At 34.3% G+C, this 16035-nt stretch overlaps 1 protein-coding gene across 1 annotated transcript in view; it reads left to right on the top strand.

Annotated features, from left to right (window-relative positions):
* The window catches only part of ROBO2 (roundabout guidance receptor 2), a gene marked incomplete at both ends in the record, with an annotated part of 380266 nt that overhangs the window by 315992 nt on the left and 48239 nt on the right, over window positions 1–16035 (top strand). The window contains 3 exons of the mRNA XM_083362547.1: window positions 2556–2738; window positions 4734–4760; window positions 15767–15809. Coding sequence (XP_083218673.1) covers window positions 2556–2738; window positions 4734–4760; window positions 15767–15809 — 253 coding nt within the window. The remainder of the gene's footprint in view (window positions 1–2555; window positions 2739–4733; window positions 4761–15766; window positions 15810–16035) is intronic.

Raw genomic sequence — 16035 nt, 5'->3', positions numbered from 1 at the left:
GATAAGGGTGATTATATTAGATAGTAGATGTCAGTGATCAGCAAAATTATTGTTTAGTGGATTGCCACACAATTTCTACAACATATAGAGTTTCAGACACTGTATATAGTACTGTATCAATTTTTATAGTTGCTTATCTCACACGAATGAATAAAATATAATACATAAAACAAAAATAAAACTACATAGCCACATATTATAAAACTTCCATCTACTTAGCTAGTAGAAGGGTTATGTCAGGGGTAGGTAGCCTTGTCTCTTTTATGACTCATGGACTTCAACTCCCAGAATTAGCTGACTCAGGAATTCTGGGAGTTGAAGTCCATGAGTCATAAAAGAGCCGAGGTTGCCTACCCCTGGGTTATGTCATATACTTGGGCACCAGGCTCAGGCCCAGTATCAAGTTTTTAAGCCAACAGGATCATGGCTAGTCTAATGTGAGAGGGAGTGATGTTTCTCTGGGTCCCAGAGTGGTTGGTTAAGCAAGCGTCTCCTGCTGGATCAGGTAGGACAAATAAAAACAACTAAGGAGAAACAATTCCATAAGTAATGTGGTCCAAAGCCAGAAAGGGTTTTAGAAGTTCTTACTGTACCTTGAATTGAACCTGAAAGCCTACTTGAAGCCTATGCAGCTCACAAAACAGTGGTGTCTCATACACTGAATAACAGCACCATTAACAGTCTGTGCTGCTGCATTCTGCACCAGCTGAAGCTTCCAAATAGCCTTAAAGGGCCACCCCTATAGAGTGTATTGTGGTAATCCAAGCTAGAGATTACGAGCACAGAAGTGACTGTGAGCAGGGAACCCAGTTCAGGAACATTCCATAAACATGACCTCTACTTTGCTCATAGTAGACAAACTAGGTACAAAATGTGTTTACATTACTATAAGATGGGTTTTTTAAATACTCTAAACATTTCATTTCAACATTATTCAGCTGAATGGCTTTGGTCCAATTACTCTTTCAGCCCAGTCCATCTCACAGGTTTGCTGTTGTGGGGAAAATAGGAGGAGGAACGAATATTGTGTATGTTTGCCATTTTGAGTTACTTAGAAGTAATAAAGTAAATAAAAATCTGAGAAATAAATAAATTCATAAAAGTGCTTCTTCACAGTGTCCAGGCTGCAAAATAAAATTAGCTGTTATTTTAGTAAGAATTTCATTGTTATGTAATTTATATGAATGAATACCTTTAAATATCTTCAGAAGGAAAACATAGTTAAATTGTTTTCCATCTTTGTTTTTAGTTAGGTGGAAGCTTTTCTTTTTTCTTTTTGTAATAATCTGTTTTGGTCACTAAAATTTGTTGAGTGAGAATTCTGTAGAAACGTCTTATATATTTGACAGTATTTATAACCCATCCCAATTTTTGAAGATTTTAGCAGATACTTATGTCAAACAACAGGCTGCAACAGGGAAATTTAGAATAAAAGAGTATAAAACAGCCATAAATCAAAATAGTAATGAATGACTGCAATTGGAACTTGAATTCCAATTAAGTCACAAAATTGAGTATGTCTTTACATTTCAGGTTCCCCTTACTCAGAACAAAGGAAAATTATTAATTAAATTTATATCCTGCCGTTTCCCTAGGTATTCAAGATTGTATACATAACATTCTGTCTTGCTTTTTTTTTGTCAACAATAGCTACCATATGGAACTACAAAAAATAGCAGCTGAAATGGAATCAGCACCACAATTTTCTACTTTTAGGTCAACTCATTAATTCCACACTGTCAGTAACTTGATTTGGATCTTTCAGTCATACAAGTTCTAGTGCCCTAGAACTTGGAGGAAAGTTATTTTTTCCCCCATGAGAATTAGGATGGAAGCATAAACTTGAAGGATTTCTTCTTTGTGTTGGTTGATTTACATTGGTCATGAATGTTGACTAAAAAACCACACTTCAAAATTAACAATGTCTCATGAGAAAAGAGACCATTGAGATTTTAGTTTGGAATGAAGGAAGAGAGGGCTATGAAATAATGGATAGCATAGAGAATGAGAAGAGCTTTAAGTCTGACTCCACCTTTCACAACCTTAGAACTTAAATTCTGCTGGAATTACGTGGCAGATACATACCAACAGGAGAAAACTCTTTTTCACACAGCACATAGTTAAATTATTGCAGATACTTTGAATTATTTAAAAAAGAATGGATAAGTTAATGGAAGATCAGTTTATCAATAGCTATTAATGTTAAAAACCGTTGACTGTATCAAGGCATTCTGCCTTTAATATTTGTTGCTGCAAAGCGCTGCAGATTATACTGATTTGTAACCTTCCAAAATGTTTCCAGTTATCTACTCTGTGACATAGAATGTAATATTCCATGGGCCTAGAGCTGCTTTTGTAGGGCTGTTTTGAGATTTTGGAGACCTTCCAAAAATTGATAAGAGTTGCTTTTTTAAGAATCAGTTGTTGATTATTCTATTATAAAACATTTTTAAACTTTATTTATCTTGCCATACCTGTTATGGCATAAATATTCTGCTTTTATATATTATTATTGTTTTATTTATTTATTTAGTTCAATTATTTATGTTATCCAGGAGGGCGTAATGAAGTCATCATCACTGAAAACAACAATAGCATAACAGAACAAATTACGGATGTTGTCAAGCAACCTGCCTTTATTGCTGGAATTGGTGGTGCTTGCTGGGTTATACTCATGGGTTTCAGTATCTGGCTGTATTGGCGCAGAAAGAAGAGAAAGGGCCTTAGCAATTATGCAGGTAAGAACAAGAATTGAGTTTAAAATAAATATTCAGCTAGAACATATCTAGTTCACAGAATAAGGAGTTGAGCAGACTGAATGTTATTTATTATGCTGTGAAAGAACAAGAATATGAAAAGCTTGTAAGTGCATTGCTCTGTATCACATTTCATCATTGCTACCAGAAAGCTGTCTAATATTCACATAACAAGTACATCTGATATAAAAAGCTCAAGAATTTTAGATGCACCTTTTCCCTAAGTGAAAGAGAAATTCAGCAGGTTTATTTTATTTGCAAAAGTAAAGAAGCATATAAATAAAGTTGGATTGATAAATTCAGGTTACTAAAGATCAACTCGTTATATCATCATTATTTTCAGTCATATAATCATGACCATATTAACTGAGATGGAGGCCAGTATGTCCTAATTACATGATTTCACTTTCCACCGTAAATGGATTGAAGTGAATCAGTCCATTCAAATCCTGTCCTATCTTGCTATTCACTAAGTAATTAAACAAATGATAGCTAAGTTAGAGGCTATCTAACTTTGTTTAATAATGCTGGATACATTGTAAGTAAGCATTCTACCTATCTTTTATAAAACAGAACAGTATAAAACACTGGGGGCATTCAAGTGAATGCATGACATATTTTCTATTTATGAAAGAAATAGAAATGCATAAGGATAAATTTTGGAATCTCCTCTTATGTTTTTCTATTGTTTCGATCACATAAGGTTTTGTTTCCATGGTCTGAAAGCAATGTAAAAATGTCCAAAATGTGCACCTTAGAAATTTGATTTTCATTAAAACGTTTTTTTTATAACCTGTGGTTATCAGCTTAATCAACTTAGTTCACAACTGAACTGAAATCAGTGTAAAGCAAAAGACTGTTAATATCCTTCATGCTGCCTTCTGGATTAAAACTGGTGTGAAGCAAGAATACTAATATTGCATATTCCATTGCAAGAAGGCTGTGAATTTCTCTACAATTTTGATGCATAATTTTTGAAGAAAAAAATATATTATTCATGTTCTATTTGAATTCATTGAAACTCTGGCTGTGTGCTCTTCAGATCAGATTTTACACTGACTATTTTTTTCTTAATGATTACATACATTGAACATTTATGGTTATAATTTTAAAAGCATTGTTTGGTTTGCAGATTTTTATTTTATTTTCTTTATAATGCATATAGCACTTTCAACTTTCTCTGTTTTTAAGAAGTAGTTAAATTTTGTTCAAAAATTATGTCATTAAGCTCAGTGGCACTACAGGTAACTTTGTTTCATTATCTAGAATGATTAGATAACATTTTTTTACATATTTAAGGGAGGGATAATAGATTTTCTGCTTTATTTAGATTTTCAGAAACATCAGATGTGCTAAATACATACCTCCTCAAATCTCATTATTTAATTGTTTGACATCTCATGTAAAAGAGCATGTTTCTATAAATAGTTTTGTAACATCTAACAATTTGTAGGTTTACCATATGTACAATACATACACGCAGAATAAATATCTCTTAAAAGTATAGTATGTAAAAATTTTGGTTAATTGCTGGCAACCATATACTTTAGTCAGCATAAAAGCATGATAAAAAACATAACACTCATATAATTTCTCTTCCAATATTTATGTATATGGTATTAACTCTTGTAACACTTTTAAGTGTGTCATATTCTACACACTTGTGTATTTATTGTTAAATGTTGCATTTGCCTGATAATGAAAATTCATCATCAGTTACATTTGAAAGAAAAACATAGCATCTATATGCCAGCTTGCATGTCCATGTAACTATTTCATATAAATATAAAAACCCCATGCATTTATGTTCAATCCTTTATCATGGGCTGCTGCTAATGCTTAAATGTGAATTGCTATAATTTGAGCCTGATTTTAATACACATGCAAAATTTATTTTTGAAAGACAGCCATGCCCTGTAATTGGCATTGGTTAAGAATTTTATAACTCACAATGTATTTACTTTTCTTGTTTTGCAGTCCAGTCCTTCACCTTCACCCCTGCAGGTACTGTCCATTAGTTCTCTCTTTCCCCCAGCACCATACAAATGAATCCATTATAAATATTCAATTTATAAAAAGAATTAATAACTCATGTGCAAGAATCAGCATTCTTTTTATGTCACGCTAATGTGGTATGGTACCAGTGATTCTAAAAGAATGATATATTATAATATTAATTTATCTATCCTTAAAATTATGCTCACATTTTCAGCTGTATTAATTTTTTATTCTTAATTATTTATTGAGCATTGTTTGAAGTGAAAGAAGACAGAGTACAAAAATACAAACTTGCAAAATTTTGAGGTAATCTATATTATAGTTTAATATAGATTTAATACAGATAATCTATATTATAGTTTCCTGGTTTTTGTAGATTTTTTTGAGTTTAATTATATGTAGATATTATCAAAAGTTAACATCCTTAAATCCGCATGGCAAGCAGTAACATATTCACACGCAACCCATTCTAATAGAAAATATTTATAAAATTATAAATATTACATAATTTATGAAATCTATATCATAGAAATAAAAAAAATATTTGTAAAACCAGATTCAAAATTAAAGTTATTAGAATTTCTTTATCATATCTAACATTTAATTAAGTGCAATAAAATTATATGAGGCAAAAATAATAGCACATAAAGAACTCTTCCATGGTATATATATGGTCATGAAAAGCAATAAGCATTGTTAAGTCAATAATTATGTTTTATTAAATACTTTATGTCTTTTTCAAATAAATTTGAACCAAGCATTCAAAACACACAAATAATAGATACATTTTTAAAAGTTTATATTTTGCTTTTATTTTTAAAAAAGTAACAGGATGAGTTTAAAAACTTGAAACTTTTATAGAAACAGCCAAAGCGACAGAATCATCAATTACAATCTATCACAGATGATAAGAGCAAACCAACATGGTCTTCAACAACTGATTCAAGTGGTGCTTTATCTCAAACAAATAGGCTTCTAAAATCTTTGAGCTAAAGAACCTCATATTCCAGTGACTTTAAGAATGAACAGTATAGTATCTATAGCTTCACTTAATCATCACCTTTTGAATTTATACCCAATAAAGCTGCTATTAAATTAGTAACAGGAAATAATGAGCATGTGAGCTCATCAGGGTCTGCAGCCACAATTTGAACTCATTAAAAGTTTTGGAAATTCTTCCCTATTTGGAGAATGTGGCCTAATAATTGACTTCACAAGTTAATTCTGTATAATAATATAGAATGTATTTATAGTACATTAAAGTGAATAACACATCTGTGGTTATTTCACTTGTTTTGAATCCAATTTAATAAGGTAATAACATAAGCAGTTATTGAATTACTATTTATTTAGCTTTATAAAAAACTAATTTTAAAATTGTCCTAATTCGCTTATTTCCTTAACATTTTATCAAACCACCTTTTATGACAACTTTTTCCATTTCTTCATTCTAAATTTAGCTATTGAGTTGTTTCTGATATCTCTGAGAGCTCCCATCTCTCTCGCAGCGCGCTCTCTCCCTCCCCCCTTCTCTTTTTCAGCTTTGATTACTCACATCTGTTTTACTTGTGTCTCTTGCAAGCCTCAGCAGGAGATCACAAGTGCTTACTGATAGTGCCCAAAACCTCACAGCATGTGGAGATGTCCAGTGTAAAGATGTTAACCATATATAAGTCCCCATAATAATTCACAATAAATCATGAAAACATTTGACTATCTGTGATAGGGTTTTCTGGCTGCTTGTTTGGAGAAAGCGAAATACAATTTAGAAATAAAAGTAGTAGGAAAAAGTAGTATTGCCTTTCATTGCAGTATTGCTTATCAGAAAACCATATGATTTCACAATGGAAAATAGACTTCTTCAAGATGGGTAAATATCAATTGTTTAAGAAATAATGTTAATCAAAAGGACAGGCTCATTTCATTGGGACAGTTTCAAGATCTAGAATTAGTTTTCTAATTGTAGACATATTCTGTATTGAAATAAAAGTTTACCCTCAAAGTGGAGTACAAATAAATTTTCAACAAGGAAAAAATCTCAGTAGGAAAACTGGATACTTGATACTATGCAGAACATTCTAGCCCATAAAACTGAAAGTAGAAAGACCATCAAAGCCATCAAGACCTGGACCATATTTGTGATACAATATATTGCTGGAATTATTAACTGCACACCAGCTGAACTAGACAGTTTGCACTGAAAAATAAGAGAATTGATGACTATTCTCTATGCATTATATTTCCTTAGTGATATTAATAGATTATATCTGTCCTACAGATGTGAACGCAGAGGCTTATTTCATGTCAGACAAATTTTTGGAGATGCATGTACTGGCTTACTATATAAAAGAAGGAGAGGAAAGTAGATAAAGGTAAAATCTGGAAATAGGTCATAAGTGGATCATTACGCTTACTTTTGCCTGCTCAAGACCAAGCTATTCAAACTAATGCAATCAAGGTCAGAATCCAAAAATCATCAAATGATCCAAAGTGCAAATTGTTCAAATAGGCAAAAGAAACAGTAGTTCTGTAAAAAGTTTAATCTGCCAGTAATGAAAAATTGGTAGGAACTTATAGTTTAAAAAGTAGTCAAAAGTGAGCAAGCTAAAATATTGTGGGATTTCCAAATACAAACTGATAATGTCAAGAATGAAAAACATCTATAAGGCTATTTTATTTCCTTTACGTGGATAATCTGAAGCTGTATGGAAAACAGCTATGTCTATCTGAAATATAGTCACTACTCAACATTGTCCATATATACATATATAGGGAAGATATTGCAGCTGAGTTTGGACTAGACGAATGTGTCACACCTGCTATCTGAACTGAGAATATCAAAATGTGTACGAAAATAACAGCAACAGTCTGAATAAAGACAATCGTAGAATTTTAGGGCTGTTCTAGTCATTAAATACTGTACACAGCTGTAATAGTGGAATGGACTCAAGCAGAATTAAAAACCCTGGAAAGGAAGACTAGAAAAATAATAAAATGAATCCTGCTCTCTATCTATGCAGCGATGTTGACAGACTCTACTTACCAAAGTACATAGATGGTCATGGAATCCTGCAAGTACATCAGACAGTTGAAAAAGAAAAAAGGGCATTGGAAGAATATCTGAAAGACAGTGATTCACTGAACTACTACTATACCGGGAAGGTACTGAATACTGAAGAGACCAAACTGGCCTATAAGAAAGACCAAATGAAGAACGGAAAAGAGACATGTCAAGACAAAGTATTACATGGCCAGTACATTAAAAAATAAAGCAAGCAAAGCAGATAACAAGAAAATATGCAATGGCTAAGAACAGGAACATTGAAGAAAGAGACAGGCTGATTCTGGCTGCACAAAACCAAGTCTTAAGAAATAGATGGAAAGCCAGTATTGAGAAGTCAGGAACAGATAGCATGTGCTGTCTCTGCAAAGAAGCTGAGGAAACAGTGGACTATCCAGTTAGCTACTGCAAGATGATTGTACAGCCTTAACCACAAACAATAGTATGACAAAGTAGCAACAGTGGACATCTGCAAGGAATACCACTTGCCTGCAAGCAAGAACTGGTGGAATCACAAAACAGACAAAGTAATAGAAAATGAAGAAGCTAAAGTGCTCTAGGATTTTAGTATTCAAATAGAGTCCATAACATCAAGACTTAACAGCAGTCAATAAGAAAGACAAAAAAAGTACAGATAGTGAATATTAGCAGTACCCAGAGACAGCCGAATAGAAAAGAAAGAACTGGAAAAGACAATAAAATATGAAGAACTGCAAATAGAAGTAGAATGATTCTGGCAAAAGAAAACAAAAATAGTACCGATAGTAACTGGCTTCTTGGATGTAATCCCAACACATCTGGAGTACCAGTTGAAAACCATTGACACTGATAAATAATCATCAGTCAATTGCAAAAGGCAGCTTTACTTTGATCAGCTTACATCCTGTGTCAGTGCCCTTAATACTGTCAAACAACAACATATGTCTATCCCAGGTCCTTGGTAAGGATTCGATAAGTAGATAAAAATGCCAAATCCAGTTTAAACATCTGATGATTATGCAGCCAATAATAATAAATATGTGGTGATTGTGCAAACTATAAACAGCTTACATCCTATGACAATACCTTTGATATTATTAAACAACAACATCTGCCCATCCAGCAGCCTTGGGAAAGTCAGATGTACAAAAATGCCACATCCATACTAAACTCAGGGGCTGACTGTGCAGCCAACCATAATAATAATATAGTTTACTTCATTCATATATCCAATGTGGTTCTAATCTACTGTTTATCAGAGTAGTAGTTTATTTTGTATTATATATGACCAAGATGTTCTGCATGAGGAGCCTGACATTTAGTCGTTCAATTCATAAGATTTTTCTCCCAGACAAACAAGATAATAGCAGAGAAACAAGGATCATACATAATCAGGTATTCATCAAGACAATCTTATCTATTGTGGAGGCTCTGCCTTTTGGATTTACGGAAATGAAGTTTAATGTCTGATCACATCCAGATTTATGATGCTCTATTATATTGGTTGAAGTTGAGATCTAATATACATTTAACTTTCAAAAACTAATTTTTCTATTGTTTCCATTTTAGAATACAAAGGTGTTTTACACTACAAAAACCATAACACAATATAATGAACATTATAGCAAAATTTGAGCCTCCAAAGTTCTACTGTACTACTATACCATAGGGATAGGGCCAGATATCCAAAATCCTTACGTCTGGCACTCAATATCTTCGCAGATCTTGAAGAAATTAAGTAGGAACACACCTGGATTATAGTTGGATGGGAATGCACTAGAAAATCCCAGACCTGTGGACTGAATTGGGAACGCAGTACAATATCCACTTGCAAATTATTATCCTCTTCTCGTCCCAGTGTGTTCATACAGCCAAGATAAAATTATCTTTACCTAAATAAAATTATTATTTAAAGTCAGTTGGACTGACAGAGAATATGGTATTTCCTTTTCTGGCTGCTTTGTGTATGTAACAGAAAATAGAATATAGGCGTTATGTATTTATCTTTTTATGTATGCAATAGATATTTATTGAAACAAGAGAATTAATTCCTACATGTCCTGAATTTGTTAACACATCCATTTTCAAGAAATCTGAAAGCGTGTTATGACTATGTATACAGTCAATCTGAATTAAAAGTGTACATTTTTGTTTACAAACAATAGGTATGCACGTTCCTGGAAATTAAAGGTTCTGATGCAAATAATAAATTAATTTAAATTCATAGCAAAAAGGAATAGCGTAGGTTAATATAATTTGTTTGACAGAATCGTCATCCACACAAGCAGAAGTTTTGGTAAAATTTTCAACAGTGATTATCTTTTTGGAGTTAATACTTATTAAAAGAGGATTAGTCTATATTCACATTTGAGGAAAAGCTTATCAGAAAAGGAATGAGATTTGGCTGGCAGCATTGAAGTTTTTATTTGTAGTTGGAAAATGTGGCCTAGTAGAGATAGCTTTTCACAAAGCTCTTTTGCCTTGAAATGTCAGCTCAGAGTGTTTAATTTTTTTTTCTACCCTAGCCAGTATTAATGTTAGGTTAAACTTTGCCAGATGATATTTGTAAATATTTCATCTATGTATGACTTTATTTTCTGCTTTCTCCATTTAACTGTGAAAGATTTATTTGTGTGGGGCATTTGGAAGTGTCATCCTCGAATCACAGGTTAACCATGATTGCTTAACCAACTTACTTGTTCATTAAGCTCCTAATAACATCAGGTTTCAAAAAGTCTAATTTCCCTATTCCTCTTTTAAAATTTTTATATTCCTTTTTTACAAAGTCTAATTCTGTGTTAAAGATGATGGTCACTCTTCAGCATTTTAAAATCTATGTAAGGCAATAAAAAAGTGACTGTTTTTTGTGCAAATACTGTAGGTAAGACAGAAGAAGAATAATGTTAAGGAGAAATACTCTATTTCCTTTTTTGTCTCCATGATATTTTACAACTTCTATTAAATTTAGATTAATAAAATCTGCTTGCATTGTTATATTTTTATGCATAATAAAGACATATTCTACAGTATTTAACAGTTTACCCTTAATCTATAATTCTAGAAATCAAATTAAAGAAAATGACAGATAAAAACATCTAACATGGTGCTCAATTCATCACTCGAGCTACATTCTTTATCATTTTCTTAGCTTATTTAAAATTATTTTGTTAGGACATATGTCCAGTAATTTTTGTAGATGAGTTCCAAAAGTATTCAGATGCATTATATCCTCCTCCATAGAAACTATTCCAATTTCTTGAAAATGCTGCACAAGGACACAGAAGACAGGAGAATAAACCATTTTCCAAGAGTAGGATTGTACAGACATTTTCAAAGACCCAGCACACTGTCAACTAAATTTAAATGAAAGAAATTTGGATGTGGGTAAAATACCAAATTATAGGATATATGCAGAAGAAATTCAATGGCTATTATGAATAATTCAGTGTCCTATTTAATAATGATTTGTAGATACTGGCCAGTATATGAGAATAATAAAGAAATGCAAGATATATTATCAATCAGGAACATCATAAATTTAGAAAATGCTTTTGGTTTTACTTAGCACATAAATCCAATTGGTTAACATAATATTTGTAGCTATCTCATATTCTACTTGTCATAATGATCTCCGATACATTTTTTAAAAAATCATTTCATTCCAACTGTGTTTTCCACTCCTTCAACTTTCTGATTATATTACTGTGCCACTACTGAGAGCTATTATGTTTCAGTCAGTTAAGTGTTTCAGTTCTCATCACTCCATATTCTTGTCTTTTCGTACATAATGTTGATTGTTATTAAGAAGCAAACATAATGTCCATAATGGAGTAAAGTTAAAAAGAACTATTTGGACATTCGGAATAGTATGTAAAGATATCTATATGTATAACTTAATTGCTTTAGAAATATATTAATTGTGGTAGCTGTATTTTTGAGTAGATAGTAAACTTTTTTTCGTTTAACCTCTGAAGAATTTGAATTTGAATTAAGGCTGAGCACATATTTGAAGAAATGATGATCATTTAATACAAGGGCGTTTTTTTTAACTGTCATTTTTGCTATAAATGGGAAAGTCAATTAATTCTTTTAAAGCTAGAAAGTTAAGATAAACCATCAATGAATTAGACCAACTCTATGTTATTTTTTTTATCTAAAAATGCTGTCTTAAAATCAGTCTATTTAATTCCAATCTTAAGTAGTGTAAATCAAATGTCATAATAAATGCTTGCAGATTAAGTTTATAAACTTAGCTAAAATAGGTTAGATGTTATTTTGACTTCCATAATATTTTGTAAACAAGAAGTAGATGAAAAAGAAGAAAGCAAAATGGGGTAAGGGAGGACCTAATACTGTTATAGTCAAATAATTTTGGAATTAAATAAGCTCATATATATTTTTCTTCCATATTGTAAAGCATCCGTTAAATCTAATGTATCTAATGATTATGACTGACAATATAATAAGAAGCAATACTTAAGCTGAATATTTATTAATTCATTTCCTGATAGGTATAGCATACCATTTAATATGAAATATACTTATATTGATGCTTAAGCATCAATAATTGTTTACACAATGGTGATAGGAAATTAATCATCAATTCTTAAATTTATTCTGTAAGATATCCTAAAGGCACTTTCTTACTGGTATTAAATGGATATAATGAAGCCACTTGTGGTACTGATAACATGAATTTGGTGTTTCACCAGAAGGTGTAGATATTCTTGTTTTATATTCTAAAGCCTACAATAATATTTCAGTCTTGAATCTTTATAATTATTTGAACTGAAATTGTGGTATGAGTGGTAGTGCAGGAAAACAAAAATAGAGTTGCTTATAAATAATAAATGTATTTATTATTTATCAATGTTTCCGAGCAATATTTATATATTAATGAGTAAGTATATGGTAAAAATCATACAGAGAGAGAGAGAGAGAGCTCAACATACTCCTGTGAATTCCACCTTACTATATCTGAATGTAAATTGTGTTGCACTAATATTTAATAGATATTGAATTTGACTCAACCTAACCTGTTACATAATACCAGTGGTGGGATTCAACCGGTTTGCACTGGTTCGGCAGAACCAATTACAGCTTGTTGGCCTTGCCCAGCCTTATCTCACCTAGCCCTGCCCCTCTCCCACCCAACAGCAGAGCTCACAATATGAGGTGAAAGGCCAAAACCCAGCTGCATGAGAAACAGCTGTGAAAATATCAAGAAAATGAATAGAATTAATAAAGATCAGTGATCACTAGCCATTTATAAATATTTGGTGACACCTTTCTTGTTCAGTTTCTACCTCTCCATCCTTTTGTGAGGGGACGGGGCAGAGACAGGAGGCTCCTGAGTCACAAAACATTTGGCATTTGAGTGCACAAAGCAAAGGTGGGGTGGTCCATTTCCAAAATTACCAAGACACAATCGCAGATTCTTTCTTAAGCAGGGTGGCCTTGGTGATTGCCAAAAAAGGGCAATGGGAAAATCTCTAGGGAGGCCATCCTCTATCTCGGGGGCCCTGTCTTCTGACTAGACAGGCCAAAGCCTGAAAAGGCCTCAATTTTGGAGAAGCTCTGAGGTAGATCACAAGAACTGATCTTAAGGGCTTCCATTCTCCAGACCTCTCAATGGCAGCCAATAAGATTTGGGGGTAAGGGAGTGTGCTAGGATTTTCAGCTAGTTTTAGGAAGCAAAAAAGATGCAGAGCCAGATACTGAGGGGCCTTTCTCATGGCCACCAACTCCAAGTTAGGCACCTAATGGGGCCTGCAGGTGCACTGGATGCCAAAGTTGGACCACTTTGTGCCATTTCACTTTCCACAGGCTCCATCTTGGTTCCTCCAGGCCTATAAAAGAGCCTCCCCCATTCCCACCACTCTGCACAATAAAGAGTCAGCCAGGGTACCTGCCTGGCACTGCTCTCCTATGGCAGCTGCCTGGCAAAGGAGACACTGTTTGGGGCCTGGTTGCTCAACCTTTTGTCTGGAAATGGGAGTGTGACTTGTGAGGTCTCCAGAGGTCCTGGTATGGTCATTTTCAGACTCTCAATGAGAGGTCAGGCCCGGGAGCACCGGCCAGCCTAGTAGCGTGGGAAGCCATCTGGGCGAGTGCTTTGTTTGGCAGCCCCAGAATGCTGGAAGTGGGGAAGGTAGGTCCCGATTTCCTGCCTGGCATGATTAGTTGCCCTAATCCAGCTGCTTGGAGGCCACTGCCTCTGCACTGCAGCCTCAGAGGAAACAAAAGCTTCCCCGGGTTGAAGCTTTTTGACTGGCTGTGATGGATGGCACAGGAGTCCTCTTGTCTCCTGGAGGTGCATTTCCAGGAAAGGCAAGGAAGGGTCATTCAGCAGGGCTCCTGCAGTAATGCTGGAGTTGGTGCAGCGAGGAAGTGTCATGGGAAGAATCAGGCCCAGCTCTCCTACCCTTCCATGCCCTGTCAAGCACGGAGCAGCCCTGAGTGTATAATGCAATTCTGGTCCCTCCAAGTAATTTCCAGAGATCATGGTCACACGGACTAAGAAGGGGCCATTGGGTATAGGCCACAGGGGGATTTTAACCTGAAGCTAGGAAAGGACACTGTCGGCTAACTCACCTCTCTGTGTAGTGGCACCACAACCACCATCAGCTGCCTCAAGGAGGTAAGCCTGGCCGGGGGCCCCTTGGGGAAGTGGGGCTGGGATGGACTGCGGGGTCGCAGTGCCTCAGGAGCTTGAGGGCCAGGTTGGGCGCTTGTCCTGCACTGCCCATGACTCCAGGCAGCCCAGGGGATGATTAATACCCAGATCCTCCTCCAGGCAGGTCTGACCCTGGCCTCCTCTGTTCGGTCCATGGTGTTCCATCAGCCTCGTGCCCCAGGTCACAGGTTGCAGCTGTCTTTGATGGAGTGGCTCACATATAGCCGGATGCCTGGCCATTCCAGGCCACAGCTGTGCATCCGGTATGAGTGCCGCGTTCCCCTTTCCGGCCCTTTCGGTATATCATTTTTTAATACTTAAAACGGTCATTGGGACAGAGAACTCGTTAAATTATTTGAATCCCATCACTGCATAATTCTGTAGTAAAAATGACAAAATATGGTAAAATAGGACAGAAATCCATTTTGCCTTTTTCAGCTGCTGTTCTTGCTAATGGTCTCAAAGTTCTTGCTAATGGTCTCAAAGTGTCAGAAGTCACATTTACTCTTTAGCAACTGACACAGAAATTTTGGGTGCCTTCTCCCAGACGTGTATGATTTTCAGAGCCAAACACGAAGTCTCCTAGACTGTCATTTGAAGAAAATAATGCAGGCATTTTAATAGCCAAAAGCTATTATGCTGAGAACATTGTGATTGGATCTGAATACTGTTTAATGAGCTGATTTAAAATGGGTTTATGACATAGTCTTAATAATTATATTATCAATTTACACAATTATCAAATTATGTAATAAAGGCAATATACCATGAAAAACGAAGTATTTGCTGTGAAATTTTACAACTTTTCTGTTTTTGATTTTTATAAATTTTTCACTTCTAACTTTTTTGTGATTATAACCATAACATCATTATTGTTTCATTAAGTACCAGCATGTTAGAATATGCAGTTTCATTTTAATTTAGCTAGAAGAAATAAAGGTAATGCTTTTAACAGAACTGCGCAATTCAGTGGCTTTGAGCTCAATGTGTTATAAATCAAAAGTTACTTGATTTTAGAAAATTGCTATAAACCCCATAATGACAAGAAATCAGAAATTACCCTGTGAACATGTCACTGAGAAAGACTAACTTAAATTAACATTATACTGAGGAAACTGGAATTATCTCATCTTTCTCTACCCTTTTATTTAGTTATCTCACTTAAAATACAATCCTTAGGTAAGTGGAGTATAGGCCTTTTGACTTTATGAATTATCCTATGTATTACAATTTCACTCAATATAAAATACTAATGCACTTTTTCCTCTCTTTTTTTCTATTTTAAATACAAACCAGTAACTTTTCAAAGAGGAGATGGAGGACTTATGAGCAATGGAAGGTATACTTGTAATTTGCAATCATTCCTCTTTTTGGATTTATCATATGTTTAGCCCGTTTTTAATTTTCTTCTTTTTTTTAGAAGCTAGAGACAGAGAGAGATGATCAGATGTAAAACTAGCAATTCTGGGAGGAATTAAAAGGATTAAACTAGCTTTTAATGATCTGTTGTACACTTAAGGAAATCAAACCCAGATGTTTGATATCTCCCAGATGCCCAAGAAGAA

The sequence above is a fragment of the Vipera ursinii genome, assembly GCF_947247035.1.
Source record: "Vipera ursinii genome assembly, chromosome: 4".
NCBI lineage: Eukaryota > Metazoa > Chordata > Lepidosauria > Squamata > Viperidae > Vipera > Vipera ursinii.
This window is presented reverse-complemented; position numbering and strand designations above follow the sequence as displayed.